Source organism: Capra hircus, chromosome 6 (genome assembly GCF_001704415.2).
Source record: "Capra hircus breed San Clemente chromosome 6, ASM170441v1, whole genome shotgun sequence".
Classification (NCBI taxonomy): Eukaryota; Metazoa; Chordata; class Mammalia; order Artiodactyla; family Bovidae; genus Capra; species Capra hircus.
Window position 1 is genome coordinate 105,470,583 of NC_030813.1, and position 26,252 is coordinate 105,496,834.

At 47.6% G+C, this 26,252-nt stretch overlaps 1 protein-coding gene across 1 annotated transcript in view; it reads right to left on the reverse strand.

The window, feature by feature from the left end:
• The window catches only part of SLC2A9 (solute carrier family 2 member 9), a 245,638-nt gene that overhangs the window by 170,060 nt on the left and 49,326 nt on the right, over positions 1 to 26,252 (reverse strand). The window contains exons 5-6 of the mRNA XM_018049726.1: positions 11,512 to 11,672; positions 584 to 708 (exon numbers count right to left, since the gene is read on the reverse strand). Coding sequence (XP_017905215.1) covers positions 584 to 708; positions 11,512 to 11,672 — 286 coding nt within the window. The remainder of the gene's footprint in view (positions 1 to 583; positions 709 to 11,511; positions 11,673 to 26,252) is intronic.

Here is a 26,252-nt window from a genome sequence, read left to right on the forward strand (position 1 = left end):
ATCCCTGACATAAAACCCACAGACCTCTTGGGATATGAATTTTAGGGTGAAGATGACAAACGGAACACACGATGTGCAGAAAGCCATCCCCGTCTTTGGTATCGGTTTGGGATCATCCCAGTCAACACTTCTCCGTTAGAGGAGCATCGTGGGTAGGTGGTCCATCCCATGGGGCTGCCCCACTCCATGCTGGATGCTTGCATCCTCGTGCACGCGTGTGTGCTAAGTTGCTTCAGTCGTGGCCAGCTCTTTGCGACCATATGGACTGCAGCCCGCCAGGCTCCTCAGTCCGTGGGGTTCTCCAGGCAAGAATACTGGACTGGGTTGCCATGTTCTCCTCCAGGGAATCTTCCTGACCCAGGGATCGAACCCAGGTCTCCCGCATCTCCTGCACTGGCAGCTGGGTTCTTTATCACCGGCACCCCCTGGGAAGCCCTCTTGCATCCTCGGTCTCTGCCAATTCAGTGTCAGTAGGGACCCAGTCATGTGACAGCCACAAAATACTCATCACATTTTGATACACACACACCACCCTGCCGAGGAATGTGTTACTGCCTCCTCCTCTGACACGATGAAGTCTCACCTCCATCCACACCCATGATGAAACGTCCCACAATGAGCATTTCCAAGGCTCCAGCTGGGAGAGAACAGGCCATCAGCAATGCGGCAGAAACCCCAAACCCATTGTTGACCAGCAAAGTGTTTTTCCTGGAAGAAAAAGAAAAGGTCTGATGAGGCTGCCACTGGCCTGTCCATTCCAGGAGCAAGGTCCGGACTCCTCAACGGACCCACCACCAGTTTTGGCTGTGTGACCCTGAGCAAAGCATTTCCTTCCTCTGGGCTCATCTCTAGGGTTGATTACATCACCGCAGCCCTGACCCTCTGTGGATTTCCCTGGTGTAGTGTTTTATTTCATTGGTTCTAAGACCTTCATTTAACATTACAAAGTAAAAAATGTGTCTTATAATCCATGAGTCAGAGGTCAGATAGGAAAATGAAAACCACTATAGTTAATCAATTTAATTGGTCGAATTAGTTAACCAATTTAACATAGGGAATTGGTTAAGCAAGTATCAGCGGGTGGAGATGTCGAAAGGGGGACCTCTGAAGTGGGTGTGCTATCCTGTGGTGCTGACACCTCAGGGGCTTGGAAGGGAGCCCCCCAGGTAGCTAAAATCTTCAGAAGTGGTCTCTGATCCAATGGGGTCATTCCATTTCACTAAAAGAAAGTGAAAGTGAAGGTTGCTCTGTCTGATCCAACTCTTTGCAACTCCATGGACTGTAAAAGTCCTTGGAATTCTCCAAGCCAGAATACTGGAGTGGGTAGCCTTTCCCTTCTCCAGGGGATCTTCCCAACTCAGGGATCGAATCCAGGTCTCCCGCATTGCAGGTGGATTCTTTACCAACTAAGCTATAAGGGAAGCATCTCACTAAAGCCTCAACTCAAATGCAATCTTCTGACACCCTTTGATATGACTGCTTTCCCCAGTTGCACAGCCCATCCTCTCACCCTGTTCTAGCCTCTCCACAGCCCCAACATTACAGGAAATTATCCTCCTGTCACTTGTTTTATGCTAGCTGTCCATCTTCCTGTACCAGAATGTAAGCACTAGGGGGCAGAGACTTTGTCTTGTCCCTGGATCCCCAGCAACTACACCAGTTCCTGACACAGGCAGGTGACCCATATATATTTGCTGCATAAATGAAGGGATGGATCGATGAGTCAAGTCACGTGGACCCCGCTTGCTCCCCATGGCCCAGCTCTGATCTGCCATGAGTCTCACTGTAGCTTCCACATCTGTGGGTTGGAGAACTGCTGTTCTCCTGAACCCAACTCCAGTAATGTTCCTGCCTGGACAGCTCATACTAACTGAACAACTTTGGAAAGATTTCTCACTCTCTCTCAGTCTTGACTTGATTTACTCCCCTGTGAAATGAATATAATAATGTCTATCTTGTAAGGATTCTATGCGAATGATTTATGCAAAGTGCCTAGGATGTCATCTGGAACATATTCAGAGACTCAATAAGGTAAAATAAACAAACAAACCATGATGATAGCTAACATTCATAGAGTCCTTGGGATGTGCCAGGCACTAAGTCCTTTACACTCATTGAAGACCCTGTAAGTTGGGTGACTTACTACTGTATTTCCCACATGAAGAACCAGATCTAGAAACTAAGATTTGGCCAAGGTTACATAGGGCCTCCCTGATAGCTCAGCTGATAAAGAATCCGCCTACAATGCAGGAGACCCTGGTTTGATTCCTGGGTGGGGAAGATCCTCTGGAGAAGGGAAATGCTACCCACTCCAGTATTCTTGGGCTTCCCTGGTGGCTCAGCTGGTTAAAAATCTGCCTTCAATGCGGGAGACCTGGGTTCGATCGCTGGGTTGGGAAGCACCTCTGGAGAAGGGAACTGCTACCCACTCCAGTATTCTGGCCTGGAGAATTTCATGGACTATATAGTCCATGGATTCGCAGAGTTGGACATGACTGAATGACTTTCACTTTCTTTCTTTCTTCAAGGTCACAAGCTATTCAATGGGATATTTGGCATTCCAGAATCCAGGATACTAAGCTGTTTGCAATGGTGGCTACCACATATACTCACATTCACTCATTCTTTCAACAGTCTTTTTTTCATTCAACTTACATTTATTCACTCAACACATGTTTGAAGCTGCACTGGGTGCTGAGCATCATTCTATGTTCTGGCACACAGCCATGAATGTGGCCAAGTCCCTGCTTTTATGCTCCTCTTAATAAACAAGGAAAAATAAAACATGTGGAGCATATCAGCTGGTGAGAAATGTTGTAGAGAACACGAGGGCAGGAGAGGGGGTGCAGTTTTACTCAGAGTGGCCAGGGAGGGCCTTGCCAAGAAGCTAACACCTGAGAAGAAAGTGGGTGATTTAAAGAATGAGAAGACGAGATGTATGGACCCTGGGGAACAGCAACCATGACAGAGAAGAGCCAGACGTAGACTGTTTCTGCACCATTAGTGAGACCAGTGTGGCTGGAAGCAGGGGAGACCCAGAGAGCAAGTAGTAGAACGTGAAAGGGGAGGGGACTGGAGCTTGTAAGGGGTCTGCAGGCCACCATGACAACTTGGGTTTCTGTTTGAGTAAGAAGCACAGCCTTTGAAGTTTCAAAGGAGAGAAGAGGCATGGCCTGATTTTAATAAGACTGTTCCATCTTCTATGTTGACCATGGGATGCAGGGGTAAGTGTGGGGTCAGGGAGGCCAACAGGGAATATTGCAGTAGATCGGGCAAGTGCTCACAGGGATTTGGATCAGGATGGTGGAGGGAGTGAGCCATGGCCGCATCTTGGTGTGTTCTGAAGACAGAATTGATGGAATTTGTTGATAGTGATATTGTGATTTATAGTAACAAAAATACGCAGTCTTCATCCCTGGTTTCTAGCTACAGTGCCCAAAACCCTTGGAATTTCCCAAGTGATAAGAACCATGGGGACATCTTTTGTTATAATATTTTGTCACTAGACCTCATTTCCTAAAATTGCTTCAGAGCCAGAACAATGAAATCAATGTTGTGCTATTCATAACAAGTCCACAGTTGAGCTCATGTCAATGAGGTGACTTTTGGAAAGGAAATAAGGATGGGGGGATGGTTGTGGGTGGAGCCAACCATGTGATTAGAAGATTGAAACTTTCAATCCCATCCCGACCTACAGAGAGAGGAGAGGGGCTGGAGACCGAGTCAGAAGCATAGCTGACAACCATGACTCGCTATTAGCATCTGGCATTGGAAGAGGGGAGCGGAAGCCTTGCAAGTCTAAACCCTTAACCTGAAAGCCAAGGCAGGGGGTCTCTGGAACCTCCAGTCCAGAGCCAGATGGTCAGAAGCTCAGGGGACAATCTGGGCCTGGGACTGGTGTCTGAACTGGGAGAGGGGCAGTCTGGTGGCACTGAGCCCTCGATATTATAATCTGATACCTTCCCTGGGAAGATAGGGTCAGAATGGAGTTGAATTATAGAACAGACAGCTGGTATCTGGAGAATGTCTTGATGATGTAGGGAATACCCCCACCCTGGCCACAGACACTGGGAACTGGTATTCAGAACCTAAGATATGGATGAGTTGGATAGAAGTGGAGAGAGGAAGAGGAGCCATGGATGCCTCCCAGGGCTTGGGTCTGAGCTCTTACACTGGATAGAATGGTGCATTTTGCGCTATGCAGGGGATGTTAAAATCACATTCAGGTCTGACTTGAAACATTTGCAAATTGGGCTGCACACCCTCTAAGCAAGTTTATCATATTAATGAATTCCTTCCCAAAATAACCCCCAGCATGACAATGTCCCAGTGAGGAGAGAAACCTTATTTGCAGATAATTCACAACGCTGACTCACTAGGGTTCAGAGACGGGGACTTTAATTATTGTGTTTCCACATTTTTCCCAGGGATGAACGTGCAGCCGAACAAGAGGGACCAGCACCATGCTGTTTCTGAGAGCAGAACCCCAGTGGCCTCTGGGACCCCCAACTGGGTACACCTGGCTCAGTACTTTGAGCTTCTCCAGTGATGTAGAATCTTCCCAGAGCAGCCCAAATCATCAGCTCTTGACAGAAAGGGGTAATAAAGAGTTTGGAAGCCATGTCCTTGAGAAATGGTCAAAGGGACTGGGGACATTCAGCCCAGATAAGAGAGGGTTCAGGGGAAGTGTGGGAGCTGCCTTCCACTATTTTACCTTGATGCACAGGACTACGATCAGGAGATACAGGGAGTATGATTTCAGTTTGGATTTGGAAAGTACTTTTCATTAAGCACTAGTGAAATGGGAGAAATTCTGGAGATCCTAGCTCCTACCACTTACCCTTCCAACAATTCTTTAGCTGACCAAGCCTATGAGCCAAGATGGGATCTAGCTTCTACCATGTCTATCTATTCCTGCTTATCCAGCTTGAATTCCAAGGTCCATCATTTTAAACATTCATACACCTTCCACTCCTTGATCCACTCACTCTTCTCCTTCATTCTGTGTTTCTGAGATAACTCCAACCCTAGTTAGATCTCAGTCTATCTTGCACATGTATACAAAGTTCATCTTGGCTGGGAAAAAAAAATACATTGAATCATGTTGCCTGGTCTCACTTGAAATTCATGACCACCCATCTCAAGTGGTCTTTAAGCCCCCTACCAACCATTCTAGAGTTTCCTGTTTTGCTCAGTCTCCTGGTCTCCTAGAGGACTATTTCAAGCATCTTTTCTCTCTTTTCATCCCCTTGTCCTGTTCCTCAGCTGGTGACCTTGCTTTCTAGTTCACCAAGCAAGCAGAATCAATCCAAAAAGATGGTCCACATGTTCCTTCCATGTGATTTATCCTACCAGCATCTGTGCCCATAAGCTTTGCCTTCCCTTCTTACCTGAAACCAGTCCCTCCAATGACCTACTAGTTCCCCACCTGCTCTGACCTGCTCAAGGTTATAACTTCAGCAAGTTTCACCCCTTGCTCCTGACTATCCCTTTTCCCCTCCTTGCTGGAACATCTCATCAATGCGCTGCTGCAGCTCCCATCTCAAAACAAAACACAAAAAATGCTCCTGATTCTACTTCTTCCTCCATCCACCACACCATTGTCTCTGCTCCCCTTTATGGTAAAACTCCTCAAAAGGATCCTTCAATAAAAAAATAAATTAATTTTAAAAAGTGGTCTGCACTCATTGTCTCCAGTTCTTCTCGTTTCTTTCTCTCTTAAACCCACTCCCATGATTGTCTGCTCCTTTGTGCCCTTGACATAGCTCTTGCCAAGACAACCAGCCACCTCTGGGTTGCTTAATTCACCACCCAGAGCTCAGGCTGGTCTTCATTCCTTGGCTGTATTGGACCTGGTTGATCACCATCTCCCTTCCCTCATGCTGTAGATCTCATTCGATGGTAAGACTGCTCCTACTTTGTTGGGTGAGCCTTAACATCTTCCCAGCCCTCTGAACATTGGCGGGCTCCAGGCTCAGCTCTTGAACCTATTCCTTTGGTTTCTACCTTGTTATTGTTCTTCAGTGGCTCAGCTGTGTCCCACTCTTTGCGACCCCATGGACTGCAGCACACCACGCTTCCCTGTCCTTCACTGCCTCCTGGAGTTGGCTCAAACTCATGCCCATTGAGTCCATGATGCTATCTAATCATCTCATCCTCTGCCACCTGCTTCTCCTTTTGCCCTCAATCTTTCCCAGTGTCGGGGTCTTTTCCAATGAGTCAGCTCTTCTCATCAGGTAGCCAAAGTACTGAGCTTCAGCTTCAGCATCAGTCCTTCCATAGAATATTCAGGATTGACTGGTTTGATCTCCTTGCTGTCCAAAGGACACTTAAGAGTCTTCTCCAACACTACAGTTCAAAAGCATCCATTTTTCTGTGCTCAGCCTTCTTTTTGGCCCAGCTCTCACACCCATCCTGGAGAAGGAAGTGGCAAGCCACTCCAGGACTATTGCCTGGAAAATCCCATGGACGGAGGAGCCTGGTAGGCTACAGTCCATGGGGTTGCAAAGAGTCAGACACGACTGAGCGACTTCACTTTCACTTTCTCACATCCATGCATGACTACTGTCTAGCTTTGACTAGAGAGACCTTTGTCGGCAAAGTGATGTCTCTGCTTTTTAATATACTGTCTAGGTTTGTCATAGTTTTTCTTCCAAGGAGCAAGCATCTTTTAGTTTTAGGACTGCAGTCACCATCCACAGTGATTTTGAAGCCCAAGAAAATGAAGTTGATCACAGTTTCCATTGTCTTCCCCATCTATTTGCTGTGAAGTGATGGGACTGGATGCCATGATCTTACGTACCTCCCATGTAATCTTGTCTTATCTCCTGGCTTAAGTGTCACCTTTGTACTGATGACATCTAGATTTACATCTGAGTTCTGGGCACTTTGGAATGCGAGACTCACAAATCTAATCATGCACGTGACATCTCCACTGGAAGGGCTAACAGACAGTTCAAACATAGTACACCTAAAACTGAGTTTCCAGTATTGTTTCTTCCTTTCCCCCGCAAATCCTGTTTTTCTCAAGGGTTTCCCTACCTCAAAAAGCAACTGCTCAGTCTTCTGTAATACCCTAAACAGGAAAAGAACTTGAAAAAGAATAGATACATGTTTATGTATAACCTAATCACTTTGCTCTACACCTGAAACTAACACAACATTGTTAATCAACTATGCTCCAACATAAAATTAATTTTTAAAAACACGATACAATCCTTGCTCCTTGTGATTGTTCAAGACAAAAATGTTAGCATTGTTTTTTATTTCTCTCTTGCTTCCCATATAGTCCATGAGCAGGGCTTGTTTTCTCTACTCCCAAACGATTTCCAGAATGCAAACAATTCTCGCTGTTTCTCACTGTGTCTCATGACAAACCCGGTGCAAAACAAATCACTTCACCTGGCTTATGGCAGGATGTTCCTAACCAGCCTCCCTGAATCCACTGATAAGGGCAAGCCTTTCAAAATGTGAGTCAGATCACAAAATACTCCAGTAATTTCCCATCTTACTCTGAGTCAAAGCCGGAGTCCCAACCTTTCTCTACAGTGTCTTCCGCTTCTGAACCCAGTGACCCCTCTTGCTTCATTTTCTCCTCCCGGACTCCGCTCCAGCTATACTGACCTCCTGTCTTATCTTCAAAGGAACCAAGCCTGTTCTTCCCCCAGGACCTTTGCACTTCCTGCTCCCTCTGCCTGAAGAGCTGTTACCCCAGGGACTTTGTCAGTTCTGTGCACCACCAAGTGCTTGGCACATAGCAAGCTCTCCATAAATATTTGTCGAGCAAAATAAATGTATGGGCGAATAAACAGCATGCAAGCAAGAGAAGGACAGTCATTTGGGGGAGTTATGGTGGACAAAGTTCTAGCATTGAGCACTTTCCCTCCATCCTTTCATATGCCCAACAGATGTTTATGGCTTGCCTGCTGCGTTCGAGCTCCTGTGCCATGTGCCGAGGCTCCTATACAGACACGGATCTTACACTGAGGAGCTCGCCTTTCAGGGGAGACAGAAATGTAACTAAATCACTGTAACCCCAAATGCCAAGTGATGTAACAGAGGGAAACAGGAAGTCCTATGTGAGCTCAGAGGAGGCCAGCGTTGTTTCTGACAGATGTGTGGTGGGCAGCGGGCGGAGCTAGAATAAATGTTTGTTACTACTTTTAACTGTCACTTCCCAGTTCATGCACGTTTAATACCAAGTGGACTACGTCCTTAAAACCAACTGATGATGCGTAAACCATGTGTACTGGAGAAGCCCCATGCTTTGGGTTTGCTGACTCCTTCTGTTTGAGACTTTGGCCTCTAGGGGGTACCAGTCACAGCCCTCAGCTTTGACAACCTGCAGTATCTCTGCACATTGTCAAATGTCCCTAATGGGGTAGAATTGCCTCCTTTGGAAGAGTCTTGACAGTTTGCAAGCTTTCTCAGGGAAATGAGATTCATGCCTGGGGCCTGTATGAGGACTGTTGGAAGAACTTTGTGGCAGGGATGTTCAGTAGGAACCATATCTGTCTAAGGGGCTTAGGCCACTTTGCCCCCGCCGTGGGCAGAGGCCACCTGTTCATGAAGCCAACAGCAACCAAGAGCTGAGAGGAGAGAACACAGACGCATTTTCTTATGACATCATAGGAGCTACTGGATTCAACTGAATTATATTTCAGCCACGTGAGACAACTAATTCCTTCTAAGGCATAAGCCAGTCTGATATGGGTTCCGGCTATTTAAAAAGTGACTGGGGGAGTTCTGAGTGACAGAGAGTTTCTGTGACTCTTATCTCAGTCACCCTTCAGAGCTGCCCTCTCAGGTGGGTTGGAAGTGAAGGGGACACTGGTGGCCTCTCCTCGTCCTCTATCTCCTGTTCACGGCACTTCCCGCAGTCAGAACAGCTTGCACACTGAATTGTGCTGGGTCTGCCTCCTCTGTGGCCCAGAGCACCAGCCCCAGGCTACGGGCATCATCTCTGTTTGTGTTGCTAAGTGTAGACACAGTGCCTGGCTCCCCAGAGGTGCTCAAAAGCGTGTGCCGAATGGATGGACCCTGGCTTTGCTGGAGAATCTGACTGAGGATCTGATTCCAAAGCCTGAGTGAGTTTCCCTATGGCTTCCCACAGGTTTTCTCAGTTCTGCTGCAGAGAGAACTAGATCCAATGATATGTGAAGGAGGCCAGTCTGAGGGCAACTGAAGGAATCTATTCACCATCGGCTCTGCCAGGCCCCTCAGGAAGAGCTGAGGGTGAAGGGGATGGGATGGCAATGATGCGAGGGAACATAAGTTGGGTGCTGGGGCAGCCTTGCGGTATAAGTGCCCACAGGCAGATATAAGGTAAGTATGTGTCACCAGCAATAGAGTCTGGGACTGGAGGTGATTCCATTCACAGGAATAGGCTTAGCAACAGCACCTTGGAGATCCTGGAAAGGGGTGCCGATTTGGAGGTCAGCTGGTCATTTACTCCTTGTCAAACAGTCAAGGATGTCCCCAAACCACTGCCAGCAGGACACTAACTACAGTCTCCTTGGCAAGTGGAAAGACCATGTGCCACGGCCGACGTGTATTGGCTCCGACCTGAACTCAGGCACCACGTGAGCTGGCTGAGATGGCCAGATGCTCTGACCTCGCTTATTCCCATTCTCCATGGATAGAATCCGCAGAGTAGAGAGAATTAAATAAGACAGTGGGTGTGAGTGCCTGGAGCACAGAGGAGCCTTGGAAAGCCCTGACTCCATCCCACAATTGGTGTACCTCCTGTGTGATAAGTTCCCATAGCTAGTGCCCTGGAAGCCGCCTGGGTGACATGGAGAATGTTGGCACCTGCTCTACCTCACTGGGGTACCACAGACCTTTTTGAGCATCACATGGATGTTTTTTCAGAATGGCTGCCTGCTCCAGCCTTTGGAAAGTCTGCTCTGGACATCACCAACCCTAATTTGAGGATGTGAGGCCAGGTATAAAGTAGTGGGTAGCACCATTCTTAACAGTGTTTCTGTAGCCCCCAAACCCAGAGGGATTTCCAGGGGTCTGACCCATCTCTTCACCAAATTCAATGCAATATGGAGATTTGTGGACCCCCTGCTGTGTTTCCCCATGGAAACTTCTCCTGTGAGCTTCCCTTGTGGCTCAGCTGGTAAAGGATCTGCCTGCAATGTGGGAGACCTGGGCTCGATCCCTGGGTTGGGAAGATCCCCTGGAGAAGGGAAAGGGCACCCACTCCAGTATTGTGGCCTGGAGAATTCCATCTGGCTCTTTTGGTGCTTCCCTGGTGGCTCAGACAGCAAGGCATCTGCCTGCAATTCGGGAGACCTGGGTTTGATCCCTGGGTCAGGAAGATCCCCTGGAGAAGGGAAAGGCTACCGACTCCAGTACTCTTGTCTGGAAAGTTCCATGGAGAGAGGCGCCTGGAGGGCTGCAGTCCATGGAGTCACAGAGAGTCAGACACGACTGAGTGACTTCACTCTCTTTCTTTCACTTTACTATGTTTGGGTGACCCCCTACTATGTCAAGGTGACGATGAGAAAATAATATGGCGGATGACAATAGCTTCTCTTCATTGAGCTGATGGGCCGTTAATTTTCTCTAGCCCTTACAGCATCACCTGCAGGGTAGGAACTCTTGTCTCTATTCCACAGATGAGAGACCTGAGGTTCAACTGTTAACACAGGAAGTAGAAGACTCACGATTCAAGTTCACAGGTGAATGCTCTAAAGACTCTACTCTCTCCACTAAACACCTCGGCATCCCCCAGGAAGTTGCTATGAGCAAGGACACAGAGCAAATGTTTGGGGGAATTTGTGGATAACGCAATCTTACGTGAGAGAAGGCTTCATGTAGAAAATAAAAGACAAATGAAACCCAGGGGTAAAGTGGATCTGATTGGAGAGGTTGATGTTGGGGAATTTTAACATGAAATATTCACGGCAGCTGTGTTTGTAATGGGGAGAGTTTGACACGGCCCAAATGTCTCTCAGTCAGGAGCCAGTTAAAGAAATTATCATCCAGTCATACAATGGAAGACTGTTGAAGCAACTGATTTTTTAAAAGCAGCTCTGTAGATATCTCTGTGGAACAGTCTTTAAAACACTGTGCTGACTCTTGTCCAATTGCTCCCACACCTAAGTCCCTCTCCACTCTCCCCTCACTGCTCTGAGCCCTGAAGCTGGTCCTCCTGAGCTGCACCAATGAGACGCCTGGGTTTTCAGGCTTCCGCTTGGGTTTGACCAATGAGAGGCGCCTACGGCAGACTGGAGGACCGGCAGAAAGGAAAGCCAGAGTATTTCTTCCCAGCTCCTCCCTGTAGGGTCCTGACAAAGCCTGATGCCTCCACAGCCTCAGCGCCAGCCTGTCAACCCCTCACCCGTGGATTCACTTCTCCTTGGCTTATGGTACCCTATTTCTGCTCCTTGTCCTTCTGGCATTATAATCTCTCCAGTTGGACTGAGTGGAATTCTGTTGCCTGCTGCAATCCTGACTCTAATACAGACATAGTATGGCCGTTACAGAGGGGCCCCCACTGACCTCCCAAGAAATTTTCCGATCACCTTCACCAGGAATGTCCCCACGAGTCCACCGATGGCGAATATGGACACGGTCACAGACCAGAGCAGGGTCAGAGTGTCCGAGTCTATGGGATATCCATGCCTTCTCTCCCACGACTCGTTGTAAAAGGCCTTGATGTACTGAAAACAAACAACAAACCATGTTATTCCTCCCAGCTGCTCGAAGCTCATCTGTATATAAACAAAATGACTTTTATGGAACACTGGTTTCATACCAGGCATTTCGCTAAGCTCTGTTTGAGCTCTGTTTCACTGAATCCTTCTAACAAACCTTGTGGACAGACCTTATTTTTAAATCCTTTTGCAGGTAGGGAAACGGAGGCTCAGAGAGACAAACTGACTTGTTCAGCTGAGTGGTAAACCTGGGAGTCAAATTCAGATCTGACTCTGAACCAAGGAGAACCACACAACAGAATCACCTTGAAAATGTGTTTAAAATGTTCATACCTAAATAAGGGAAAATATTTGCCACCTTGGGGTGGGTAAAGATTCAAGACTCACACAGAAAAAAACCACAAAAGAAAAACAAAATGTTCATTTGGATTTCATCAGACTTAGAGTGTTCTGGTCTTCAGAAGGCATCATGAAAATTGGAAAGACAAGTCACCAAGTGAGCTAACATATTTGCAACCCATGTAGCTACAAAGGATTTGTAGTCACAACATGTAAAGAGTTCTAACAAATCAATAAGACAACACAAGTAGAAATGAGTCAAAGATTTGAACAGACTCCAAACCAAATTCAGCTGACCAGGAAGCTAATAACATAATGTTCCACATGTTTTTTAACACAGAAATATAAGTTAAACTCACAATGAGGGCCTCTCTGATGGCTCAGTGGTAAAGAATCCATCTGCCAATGCAAGAGACAGAGTTCGATCCCTGGTCCAGGAGGATGTCACATGCCATGGAGGAACTAAGCCTATGTACCACAACTGTTGAGCCTGTAGAGCCCACATGGCACAGCCTGTGTGCCCTAGAGCCTGTGCTGGGCAACAAGAGAAGCCACTGCAGTGAGACCCCAGCCCATCACGATGGAGAGTAGCCCTAGCTCACCGCAACCCAAAGAAAAGCCTGTGGGGTAACAAAGACTCAGCACAGCCAAAAATAAAATTTAAAAATTATTTAAGCAAACCACAATAAGATGCCCACTTCCTGCTCACTAGACTCTCCCCCACCCCAACACACACACACACTACTGTCGATTCTGATTCAGTGGGTTTGGGATGGGACTGAGTGATTCTGACATGCACCAAAGACTGAGGTCATGAACTGTGCTCCCCACGAGAGTTCTATCTCCAAGAAGCTCATAGTTCCCCATAGGTACCCCATAAAGGCCCAGAGACCTCTCCAGTAACAGCCAGTGTTATAGCATGGCAGAAAAAGTACAGGCACTGGTCACACAGACCTGGGCTTGAATCCCAGCACAATGATTTGCTAATGATTTAAACCAGCTGAACCTAGGTTTCTTCATCTGCAAGATGGGAGTGATAACACTGATGTCTCGGGCTGTCCTGAAATCACCCAAGAACTTGGAGCAGCACCCAGGACCTGTATGGAGATCGCCCAGTCCCCAGGGAGATTAAAGATGAACAGGTCTGGTAAGGGTTCGGTAGTGACTAGCAGTGTGTACTCTGGTACACTGATGGTGGGAATTTAATTTGTACAGTCACCTTGGAAAACAGTTTAGCTTTACCTAGTCAAGTTGAAGATCCTAACCTAGAACCCAGCAAATCCATTTCTAGAAAATTCCCCTTACTTACCAAAGAGGATATTGGAAGTGGGGAGAGATAAATTAGGAGTTTGGAATTAACACATACATAAGTAAGTAAGTGAAGTCGCTCAGTCGTGTCCAACTCTTTGCGACCCCATGGACTGTAGCCCATCAGGCTTCTTGGGATGTCCATGGGATTCTCCAGGCAAGAATACTGGAGTGGGTTGCCATGACCTCCTCCAGGGGATCTTCCAGACCCAGGGATCGAACCCGCTTCTCTCATGTCTCCTGCATTGGCAGGCAGGTTCTTCACCACTAGCGCCACCTTACCACACATAAAACAGATAAACAAGAACCTGCTGTAGAGCACGGGGAACTGCTTTCAATATCTTGTCATAAGCTGTAATGGAAAAGAATCTGAAAAAGAATATATATCTTCTCCCTGCAGAGATTCTGAGCCTGGCTCGCCAGCCCTCCCACCCATCTTGGGAGCTGCTCACTATTTTTTACAACGCCTTCTTTTTCAGCTTCAATCAGACAAACTTGCTGTTGTGTCCAACTCTTGAAACTCTACCAAAACACATAAATAATTCCATTTCATACTCACGAGAACCCTGCCGGTTGACACCTCTGTTTACAGAGGAGGGAGCCAAGAGTAAGGTGTTTACCCACATGGCTAGTAAGTGGTGGAGAGGGAGTTTTGCGAAGTCTGCCTGGCTTCAGAGCCTGAATACAACCATCCACCAGTGACTCTGCAAGTCATGATGAAGATATGAGAGTGAAGCAGCTAAATCCAACAGGGCATGTATTTATTTTTAAAGCATCATCACACCTTTTTTGTTAAATATCAGACACCTTTATTATTGTTTCTTTTTGGCTCTGCTGGGTCTTCGTTGCTGTGTGGGCTTTGCTCTAGCTCTGGCGAACGGGGGCTACTCTCTAGTTACGGTGCCCGAGTTTCTCATTGCCGTGGTTCTGTTGTTGGGCAGCCCGGGCACATGGGCTCAGTAGTTGTGGCTCACGGGCTTAGTTGCTTGGTGGCATATGGGATCTTCCCAGGCTAGGGATTGAACCCATGTCTCCTGCATTGGCAGGTGGATTCTTTACCACTGAGCCACCAGGGAAGCCCAGGATATTTACAGGTTTAAAGATCAGTACTGATTAGGTCCTTATTAAGTTGCCTTGTCAGGCCCCAAAGAGCGTAAGGAGGACACCCCTCAGGAAGCCAAGTGTAGGGCAAGAAACAGCATGGTTAGCGCTAAGCCAGAGGGATGGAGTGGCTGCAGGAAGGCAGCTGGGCTTCCCTCATAGCTCAGTTGGTAAAGAATCTGCCTGCAATGCAGGAGACCCCGGTTCAGTTCTTCAGTTGGGAAGATCCCCTGGAGAAGGGATAGACTACCCACTCCAGTATTCTTGGGCTTTCCTTGTGGTTCAGCTGGTAAAGAATCTGCCTGCAATGTGGCAGACCTGGGTTCAATCCCTGGGTTGGGAAGATCCCCTGGAGAAGGGAAAGGCTACCAATTCCAGTATTCTGGCCTATACTGTATAGTCCATGGGGTCACAAAGAGCCGGACATGACTGAGTGACTTCCCTTTCACTTTCACAGGATGCCCCCAAGACTACCGACGGGGTCCAGACCCTCCAGAGAAGCTGGAGTGAGCGCCCACGACTTCCCAGGCCTCTGGCCCAATAATCAGGAGACCTTCCAGCATTGAAGGTCATTCTTGGATGTGACTTGGTCTCTACCGCAGTCCTGCACAGATTCCAGCAGCTGCGCTGGGAAGTCTTGCTGATGCCTGCTCTCAACAGCCTTGTCTTCCCACGCCTACAGCAATGACCAGCGTCCTGAGTTTATGCGCAGAAACTAAAACGATGCTGTTTGGGAGGAAATGTTCTCTTTTCCTTTCCAAGCTCTCAGGAGCCTGGTGGGGGAAGAGGAGGCTTTCTCATCTCTCACTGCTAGGCGCTGCTTTGGGAGTCTCTGCAGACGCTTATTTCAATTTGGGGAAACTGGAGAACGGATGCATCTACAGAGGGCTGGATAAGCCTGACAGAGTTGCCCCCTGTGGAAACGCGTCTCCGACGGTCCCTGAAAGCTGGTTTCAAAGCGACGCCTTTAGCAATTAAACACTTGTCTTTGGGTGTGAATTCAGCCAAAACCAAGATGAAAGGCCGCCCCAAAGCACATGTGAGAGCAGAAGCCAGGTGATGAGGCTTGTTGAGCTAATTCACTGCATGACTTATTCAAGATTCATGGAGTATGTTGGCAGGGACTGGTAGTGCCCAGTACAGAGCAGGTGCTGAGATGAGTGTGTGTGTGTCTTAAATTGAGTTTCTGCTATGGGCCAGGCATCATACAATAATAAAAATAGGGAACCCGTACATCACATTCTCTACGTGCCATGCACTAGTCTAAAAACTGGAAACACATAACCTGTCCCCTCGGCTATCCTTTGAGACTGGTCCTGTGTTCTGACTTGTATCCTGGGCAGATGAACCTGAGGTACAGCCACGGGACTCTCCCAAGGTCCCATCATGCTCAGGACTCAAATCTAGGCAGCTGAACTCCAGAGCCCACCTCCTAACCACGACTCTATCCCTGCTCTTAGTCTGGAAAACACAAAGATGATCACATCAATACCCCCAGGTACATGTGGAAAGACTGAACTGGGGGAGAGGTGCGGATGTGGCATCAACACTGGCTGACTGCTAAGTGTGTTTCAGTCCGTATACCTCCCCCTTGGCTCACCTGGAGCCATTCTGTGATGTTTCACCAGAGCCGAGAACTTTGGAGTGAGGCATGCATCTGAAAGCTGCTCTGAATCCCCTGGGACTGCAGAGCCTGCCCGAGCTCACAGCATCTACCCTCTTCCTATTCCTGCCTACACTGCCATGTCACATGCCTCAGTCCCTTGAATCTGGGGGTGTGTGGTGAGGGGGGGAGGGGTTGATAAGACCATTTGTCACCAAAGATGTGAGATATTAAGAGTTCCTGGACCTTCTCCTCACTCACTTCCTTTTCCTGCAGGCTGGACAGTCACAGAGGACCCCCTACAGAGGCCTCTGAACATCTCAGAGATGGGGGAGCCACTCAGTAGAAGGAGCCTGGGCCCCAGGGTGTCTGCAGGGAGCAGAGCACCCCCGCTCACTTGCTTGGGTGGCAACAGGGCTGGGAAATTAACTCTCATTGTGTTCAGCCACCAAGATTAAGGGGTTGTGTGTCACCGCAGCTGGTTTACCTGAGTGCAATCAACCTGACCCCCAAGCCCAGGCCTTGACAATGACCATGATATGAGGCTTTAAGAAAGAGGGTGTTCAGTTCAGTTCAGTTGCTCAGTCCTGTCCTACTCTTTGTGACCCTATGGACTGCCGCACGCCAGGCCTCCCTGTCCATCACCAACTCCCAGAGTTTTCTCAAACTCATGTCTATCAAGTCGGTGATGCCATCCAGCCATCTCATCCTCTGTCGTCCCCTTCTCCTCCTGCCCTCAATCCCTCCCAGCATCAGGGTCTTTTCTTTTCCAGTGAGTCAACTCTTCGCATGAGGTGGCCAAAGTATTGGAGTTTCAGCTTTAGCATCAGTCCTTCCAATGAAATCCCAGGACTGATCTCCTGTAGGATGGACTGATTGGATCTCCTTGAAGTCCAAGGGACTCTCAAGAGTCTTCAACACCAAAGTTCGAAAGCATCAATTCTTTGGCACTCAGCTTTCTTTATAGTCCAACTCTCACATTCATACATGACCACTGGAAAAACTATAGCTTTGACTAGACGGACTTCTGTTGGCAAAGTAATGTCTGTGCTTTTTAAAATGCTGTCTAAGTTGATTATAGCTTTTCTTCCAAAGGAGCAAGCATCTTTTAATTTTATGGCTGCAGTCACCATCTGCAGTGATTTTGGAGCCGAAGAAAATAAAGTCTGACACTGTTTCTGTTGTTTCCCCATGTATTTGCCATGGTGTAATGGGACCACATGCCATGATCTTGGTTTTCTGAATGTTGAATTATAAGCCAGCTTTTTCACTCTCTTCTTTCACTTTCCTCAAGAGGCTCTTTAGTTCTTCATTTTCTGCCATAAAGGTGGTGTCATCTGCATATCTGAGGTTATTGATATTTCTCCCAGCAATCTTTATTCCAGCTTGTGCTTCATCCAGCCCAGAATTTCACATGATGTACTCTGCACATAAGTTAAATAAGCAGGGGTGACAATATACAGCCTTGACCTACTCCTTCCCCTATTTGGAACCAGTCTGTTGCTCAATGTCCAGTTCTAACTGTTGCTTCTTGACCTGCACACAGATTTCTCAGGAGGCAGGTCAGATGATCTGGTATTCCCATCTCTTTCAGAATTTTCTTAAAATTTTTATTGAAATAGTTTGTTGTGATCCACACAGTCAAAGGCTTTGGCATAGTCAATAAAGCAGAAATAGATGTTTTTCTGGAACTCTCTTGCTTTTTCCATGATCCAGCGGATGTTGGCAATTTGATCTCTGGTTCCTCTGTCTTTTCTAAAACCAGCTTGAACATCTGCAAGTTCACGGTTCACGTATTGCTGAAGCCTGGCTTGGAGAATTTTCAGCGTTACTTTACTAGCGTGTGAGATGACTGCAATTGTGTGGTAGTCTGAGCATTCTTTGGCATTGCCTTTCTTTGGGATTGGAATGAAAACTGACCTTTTCCAGTCCTGTGGCCACTGCTGAGTTTTCCAAATTTGCTGGCATATTGAGTGCAGCACTTTCACAGCATCATCTTTTAGGATTTGAAATAGCTCAACTGGAATGCCATCACCTCCACTAGCTTTGTTCGTAGTGATGCTTCCTAAGGCCCACTTGACTTCGCATTCCAGGATGTCTGGCTCTAGATGAGTGATCACACTATCATAGTTATCTCAGTCATGAAGATCATTTTTATATAGGTCTTCTGCGTATTCTTGCTACCTCTTCTTAATAATTTTTTTCTGACAAACTGTGGTCCACTGGAAAAGGGAATGGCAAACCACTTCAGTATTCTTGCCTTGAGAATCCCATGAACAGTATGAAGAAAGAAAGAGGGAAGATTTAGGCAAAATCATGAAGGGTGGCTAGGTGTGGCAATATGGGCCTTTGACTAGAGATTTCCTTTTATGTTTTGGGGAACCCATAAGACTCTATTTGAAAGAAGTAATCTGCAAGAAAATGTAGTTTTAAGATTGCCATATTAGCTAATCTCTAGGCCACTACGAACAAAGCTAGTGGAAGTGATGGCATTCCAGTTGAGCTGTTTCAAATCCTAAAAGATGATGCTGTGAAAGTGCTGCATTCAATATGCCAGCAAATTTGGAAAACTCAGCAGTGGCCACAGGACTGGAAAAGGTCAGTTTTCATTCCAATCCCAAAGAAAGGCAATGCCAAAGAATGCTCAAACTACCGCACAATTGCACTCATCTCACACGCTAGTAAAGTAATGCTCAAAATTCTTCAAGCCAGGCTTCAGCAATACGTGAACCGTGAACTTGCAGATGTTCAAGCTGGTTTTAGAAAAGACAGAGGAACCAGAGATCAAATTGCCAACATCCACTGGATCATGGAAAAAGCAAGAGAGTTCCAGAAAAACATCTATTTCTGCTTTATTGACTATGCCAAAGCCTTTGACTGTGTGGATCACAATAAACTGTGGAAAATTCTGAGAGAGATGGGAATACCAGACCACCTGAGCTGCCTCTTGATAAATCTGTACGCAGGTCAGGACATGGAACAACAGAATGGTTCCAAATAGGAAAAGGAGTATGTCAAAGCTGTATATTGTCACTCTGCTTATTTAACATCTATGCAGAATACATCATGAGAAACGCTGGACTGGAAGAAACACAAGCTGGAATCAAGATTGCTGGGAGAAATATCAATAACCTCAGATATGCAGATGACACCACCCTTATGGCAGAAAGTGAAGAGGAGCTAAAAAGCCTCTTGATGAAAGTGAAAGAGGAGAGTGAAAAAGTTGGCTTAAAGCTCAACATTCAGAAAATGAAGATCATGGCATCCGGTCCCATCACTTCATGGGAAATAGATGGGGAAACAGTGGAAACAGTGTCAGACTTTTTTTTTGGGGGCTCCAAAATCACTGCAGATGGTGACTGCAGCCATGAAATTAAAAGACACTTACTCCTTGGAAGAAAAGTTATGACCAACCTAGATAGCATATTCAAAAGCAGAGACATTACTTTGCTAAGGTCCGTCTAGTCAAGGCTATGGTTTTTCCTGTGGTCGTGTATGGATGTGAGAGTTGGACTGTGAAGAAGGCTGAGTGCCAAAGAATTGATACTTTTGAACTGTGGTGTTGGAGAAGACTCTTGAGAGTCCCTTGGACTGCAAGGAGATCCAACCAGTCCATTCTGAAGGAGATCAGCCCTGCGATTTCAGTGGAAGTAATGGTGCTAAAGCTGAAACTCCAGTACTTTGGCCACCTCATGCGAAGAGTAAAAGACTCTGATGCTGGGAGGGATTGGAGGCAGGAGGAGAAGGGGACGACAGAGGATGAGATGGCTGGATGGTATAACTGACTTGATGGACATGAATCTGAGTGAACTCCGGGAGTTGGTGATGGACAGGGAGGCCTGGTGTGCTGCGATTCATGGGGTCGCAAAGAGTCGGACACAACTGAGCGACTGAACTGAACTGAGGCTCATTTCGAGCCATCTCATTCACGGAGTCCATCTTTTACTTTTCCATTGTACCTACTTCTGAGAAACCCATTCTTGTGTCTTTTATTAGGACGTTCTTCCCTGATGGCTCAGACAGTAAAGAACCTGCCTGCCAAAGCAGGAGATCCCTGGGTTCGATCCCTGGGTTGGGAAGATCCCCTGGAGAAGGAAATGGCAACCCACTCCAGTATTCCTGCCTGGAGAACACTATGGACAGAAGAGCCTTGTAGGCTAAGGTACGTGAGGTCCCAAAGAGTCGGACATGTCTGAGCGACTAACGCTTTTTTGCTTTTCTACTTCCTCCTACCAGGGCCCAGGTTCCCACCCTGTCTTCTAGAGACAAGTTCTGCAGTCCCTGCCTTCGAGGAGCTGGAGATCTATTGTGGACATAAGGGCCAAATAAGCAAGCACTTACAACATGGAGTGGAAAGACCCGTGGTATCAGGACTCTGAGAAGGGCTATGACCACTCAGCCAGGTCACTGAGATCAGGGACACGAAGAACGAGAGTGGGGGCTGGGGTTAGATGACTGTAGATGGCAGTTCTCATAGGTGGAGAAGCTGATGGCCTGGGTGATGACATAGAGACATTGTAAAGGGGTCAGTGGAGTGGTGGCCCAGCAGCTGGGGACAGATTGGAGAACTAGGCAGACGTAGTCGGAAGCTGACTGCCAGCCCAAGGGGTCCACGCTTCATCCTGCAGGTGTTGAAGAGCAGTTGAAGGATTTGAACTTGGAACTGAGATCCTCACTTGTGTTGCAGAACATTCATCGTAGGCGTGGTGTGAGACTCAGAAAGTTTAGCCTTGAGGTGGCTGGACCAGTCAGGAGGCTCCTGAACTGTTAAGAGATGATGAGTCTAATAGAAACAGTTTATAAACTCACCAAAGTGAAAGTGAAAGTGAAGTCGCTCAGTTGTGTCCGACTCTTCGTGACCCCGTGGACTGTAGCCCACCAGGCTCCTCCGTCCATGGGATTCTCCAGGCAAGAATACTGGAGTGGGCTGCCATTTCTTTCCCCAGGGTATCTTCCCAACCCAGGGATCGAACACAGGTCTCCTGCATTGCAGGCAGACGCTTTAACCTCTGAGCCACCAGGGAAGCCCTATAAACTCACCAAGGAATATTTATATCATGACCAGCACTGACTAGAGCCCAAACTGCAGAGAAATAAATAGAGGCCACGGGGTTAAAAGAACAGAGACTCAACAAAGAGCTGAGAAGTCGTGGGTTCGGACTCACTTGCACTGTTCAGTCCTCTGTGACCTCCAGCGAGTGGCTCTGTCTGTGAGGGCCAGGTTCTCAGTGGTTAAAGGCCCTGGAATCCATTCCATCCAGCTCTCAGCTTGGCCACTTTTCTGCTGGGTGATCTTGAGCAAGTCACTCAACCTCTCTGTGCCTTTGGCCCCTCATCTATGAAATCATTTTCCTCCCTAAAGAGTTACCATGAGGATTTAATGTGAAGATGGACATAAAGGACAATGCTGGACCCACAAGAATTACAAAATTAAAAAAAAAAAAAACAAGCTCGGGTGACTGGCAGGGGTGGGGGGTTTTGACATCATTGTTTCCGCCTTGTGAAAGAAGGGTTCTAGACTTGTTTACTTCTCAGGTCTACAAAGCCATGAATAATTTACCACTATCTCCCCAGCCAGCAGCACAGGGGCCAAGCTTTGGCAACTAATTGAACCGTGCAATGCCCAGCCGCAGGGACTGCCATAGAACAGCTCCAAAGGACGACAGGAAATTGCCAGACAATGGGAGGCAAATTACCTTTAGCCTGTTTTACGATATTAATGTTCCTGCCTGATTCATAGAGGTTGTCGTTAATCCATGTCAAATTTTTCTCAGGAGGGCTATAACAATACTCATACATAGAACCCTTGTGTGGATGGGCCAGAGTACACACACCGTTGCATCACAGAGCAGGTCATGCTAGTTAACTCCTTAGGGATTTGCAGAGACAGCCCCACACTACTGAACACGCCAGCACCAGGAGGAAAACAGTACAGAAGGCTTTACAGACCAGGCTCTTGGAAGGGAAGACCACGCCAGACAAAATTATGTCAGCTCAGCGGCGCCACCTAGTGTCCCCTGAACAGCAGAACTAAGACAGGGCGCTGCTGCTGCTGCTGCTGCTAAGTCGCTTCAGTCGTGACCGACTCCGTGCGACCCCATAGATGGCAGCCCACCAGGCTCCTCCATCCCTGGGATTCTCCAGGCAAGAATACTGGAGTGGGTTGCCATTTCCTCCTCCAATTCATGCATGCATGCTAAGTCGTGTCCAACTCTATGCGACCCCATGGACAGCAGCCCACCAGGCTCCTCCATCCACAGGATTCTCCTGGCAAGAGCACTGGAGAATACTGGTTGCCATTTCCTTCTCCAAAGACAGAGTGTGCTCAGTTGCTAATCTGTGCGGAATTCTTTGTGACCCCATGGACTATAGCCCACCAGGCTCCTCTGTCCATGGGGTTTTTCCAGGCAAGAATACCAGAGTAGGTTGCCACTTCCTTCTCCAGGGGGAGATCTTCCCAACCCAGGGATTGAACTCTCGTCTCCTGTGTCTCCTGCATTGGCAGGTGGATATTTTCTACCACCTGTGCAGAAAAAGTGAACATGTCTGGCCTGAGACTTCTAGCCTCTGAAAGACCTGCTTGCTAGGTGAGTCCTGGGCTGGCCTTGGGAACTTGGATCTGGGGAGGGAACACACCATACCTAGAAGTGAGAAGAAGGGCTCCTGGGACTTAAAGTGTGCCAACAGTGTGGTCTGTGCTTCTTTTCCGGGAGTCAGGAATTGTGTACGTGTCTCAAGGAGGTGCCTCTGTGACTGACCCCTGATAAACGCCCTGAATCCTGAGTCTCTGATGAGCTTCCCTGAAGGAAGACTGCTCACTGGGGAAATTAAGGGCATCCGGCCCATGCCCACAGGAGACGACCCTGGTCTCCTCTGCACTTCACCCCAGGCACCTAACTCCTCGGTCGATTTCGCTCTGCATCCTTTTGCTGTAATAAATCAATCATGAATAAGCCTCGTGGTGAGTATTATGGGCCCTTCTAGCAAATGATGAAGACTAGGGTGGCCTTGGGGACCCCAACCCATCTCCAGGGCCCTTAGGAAAGCATCCAGCTCCCTCTTGACTTAATATTCAGTTTGCAGCTCTGGGGTGTCTTCTTTTCTTCCTACTGTGATATTCTCCTGGAGGAGTCTGAGTAACTGAGGAGTGAGGGAGAGGCCTCTGTACTTCTTGACATCTGAGAATATTTAGCCCACTCAGCCGGCTTTCAGAACGAACACTGAGCGTGATGAAAGGGGACACAGTAATTGCAAGCGATCATCGGAGAGGAAGGCTTCCAGAATTTTCTGGGTTCCTCCCTCAACTACCTTTGTAATGAGGAAGGTGGCCCAACCCTTGGGTTTAATTATATAGAGCACAAAGAAAGAAAGTTTCATTTTCTATGTGGCCCAAGGCAGGAGCTGAGAGAAGAATATGTGCTTCCAAATATCCCTCTTATTAAAAAAAAAATTGATCCTGAGTCTGTCTGCTGCTGGAACATTCTTTTGAGGGATCACATAGCTTTGTTAAGGGCTTCCCTGGTGGCTCAGATGGTAAAGAATCCGTGTGCAATGCAGGAGACCCAGGTTTGATCCCTGGGTCAGGAAGATCCCCTGAAGAAGGGAATGGCTACCCACTCCAGTATTCTTGCCTGGGAAATCCCATGGACAGAAGAGTTGGCAGGCTACAGTCCATGGGGTTGCAAGGAGTCCAACACAAATGAGTGACTCACACACACACACACACACACACACACACACACACACACACACACAGCTGTGTTTGCAGGAGGACAGTGCATTTACACAGACCTTCACTCAGATAACATTTCCTAGTCCTCTCTGTGTGCCCTCTGTTTGGCTGGAGTGAAAATGGTGAGTTCTTTCATTACTCTTCAAATTGTTTATGGCTGCTGAAAATCAGTCTTGAGGCAGCAGGGGATCGCAAAGGACACCCTGATTCAACCCAAGTGCAAGGTGATGGTTTTGAGCACCAATTACTGAATAACTTATTTGTAGAACAACCCGGGTTTGCAGCCGTAACAATCCTGCAGGAAGGACTGGGTGGGGATGAGTGGCCCCTAGCATGATGGCTAGAGTTAGTGCTCAACAAATCTCAGTGTTTTTCTCCTGCAAGGCAGAAAGAGAATGTTTCCAGTTTTATCTGCCAGGGTTTGTTCATACCAGTTATGTCATCCAATCTCCTCCATCCTGACTCCCTGCCTTGCCGGGCTGGCTGTCGCTGGGTTCCCTCTGTCTGGCTACAGCAGCCAGGGCGCCCACCCCTGGAAGCAGAGGTGCTCTGAGCTGGGAATATGGTCCTTTGCCCATTAGGCTCAACAAAGGCATTTTCTCCCAGAGGAGCTTTATGAAATGAAAAGATTTTGACTCAAAGAGGCAGGCATCTGAGCTCCCATAATCTGGGGACCCCAGGAGTGGCACCCACAGTGTGGAATATTCAGACATCAACACCCCAGGCCTGGAAAGGCCCCCTCCTCCTGTCAGCCAGCAGCTCTGCAGGCTCTGATTAAAAGCAAAAATGACTCAGAGATCCCAGATTAAACAGTGCAGCAGCATCTTGTACTAGAGGAAAATTGAGAGCAATCTAAGAGGCCTGCTCTGGGAAGGTGGAACAGCCATGGGACGCAGCAATACACAGCTGTTAGCAATCCTGGCCATAGGGAGTACTCAGTAATGTGGAAAAAATGCTTACAAAATAAATATTGAGCTCCCAAAGAGGATATAAAATGCATATGTGGCTGATCTCTGGGGAAATAAGAAAAGGGAGATTTAGACAAATTCTTAAAAGTGGCCTTTGGGTGGGGCTGAGATTGTGACTCCCCATTGGCTGAGTGGCCTTGAGTCAGTTACCCTATATCTCTTCCTGCCCCCCAGGCTCCCTGTCTTGTAAAATGAGGTTACTATCACAATCTCTAGGGCTTCCAAGGTGACGCTAGTGGTAAAGAACCTGTCTGCCAAAGCGGGAGACATAAGAGATGCGGGTTCCACCCTTGGGTCTGGAAGATCCCCTGGAGGAGGGCATGGCGACCCACTCCAGAATTCTTGCCTGGGGAATCCCATGGACAGGGGAGCCTGGTGGGCTGCAGTCCATGGGGTTGCAAAGTGTCAGACATGAAAGAAGCAATGGAGCACGCAGGCACGCATGTCACGATATCTGCCATGAAGGCTGATATCCAAATGAGAGATTCAGTTCCTGCTTCATAGAAGGGGAATCGTAGCAGCAATACTATGGTTGAATTGTTGAACTTGTGCTATTTGTTTTTCCTAACAGCAGCCTGTTTTGCTTGCATATCTAGTGAGACAGGATGAGACAAAAGGAAAAGAGAAAAAAGGAGAAAGCAAGAATGAGATTCCCAAATCAGAGGAAATGCTGGTTCATGATGAAATTAATCAGATGCCTATCTCATCACAATAATGGCCAGTTGTTTCTGAAATGATAAGATGTGCTGGTTTCTCCTGTAATCAGCCTTCTCCCACCAAGAGGTGGAGCCCCACTCTCCTCTGCCCCCACTGGTCCTGCTCCACCCGGATGTCTGTAACAAGCTCTATACCCATCAGGCCTCCTGTTTAATAATTTTCCCTGTTAAAGACCTCGGAACACACAGAGGCATCCCATGATGTGCCCTGCTTTTCTGAGAGCAAGGGGGCCTCCAGAACAGCGGCTTTAAAATGGCAGCCTGGGGTGGGATTAATTGAAAGGACCACAACTTGCTTCTGCTTCTCTGTCTGCTGGCTCATTGGCATCTTTGCCTGGGCCGGCATTTAACATCTGCCGCTAACTGGGATGGCTCTGCTCTTGGAGAGAGAGGTGATGATTTTACTCCTTATTAATGCATGTTTACCTGCCCTTAGGGAAGGACTGGGGAGAGGAAAGTGATAAACTACACCATTGCTGCTGGGAAATGTATGATGAGTCAAATTAACTGTTCTGCTGAAGCCCTGGGCTTAAATACTGACCCTAGGGCAGGGCAGGGGTGTGAGCTTCTGTACCCCCTCCCTAGAAAAGGACAAATGTCACCAACTCAGAAATCACTGGAAAAGTGACTCATTCATTATTAAAGCCAGACCACTCACTGTTATTTTTGTGGAGGCTGGCGTTGTTTCAACTGAGTCCTAGTTTATGTGGCTTGGGAGTAGGGGGGGGGCAATAAATTAGACCCCCTTGACAAAGCAAAGTTCTCATTTTTTTTCTTTCTCATTCTCTCATTTAACAAACTTTTTTCCAGTCTTTTTAT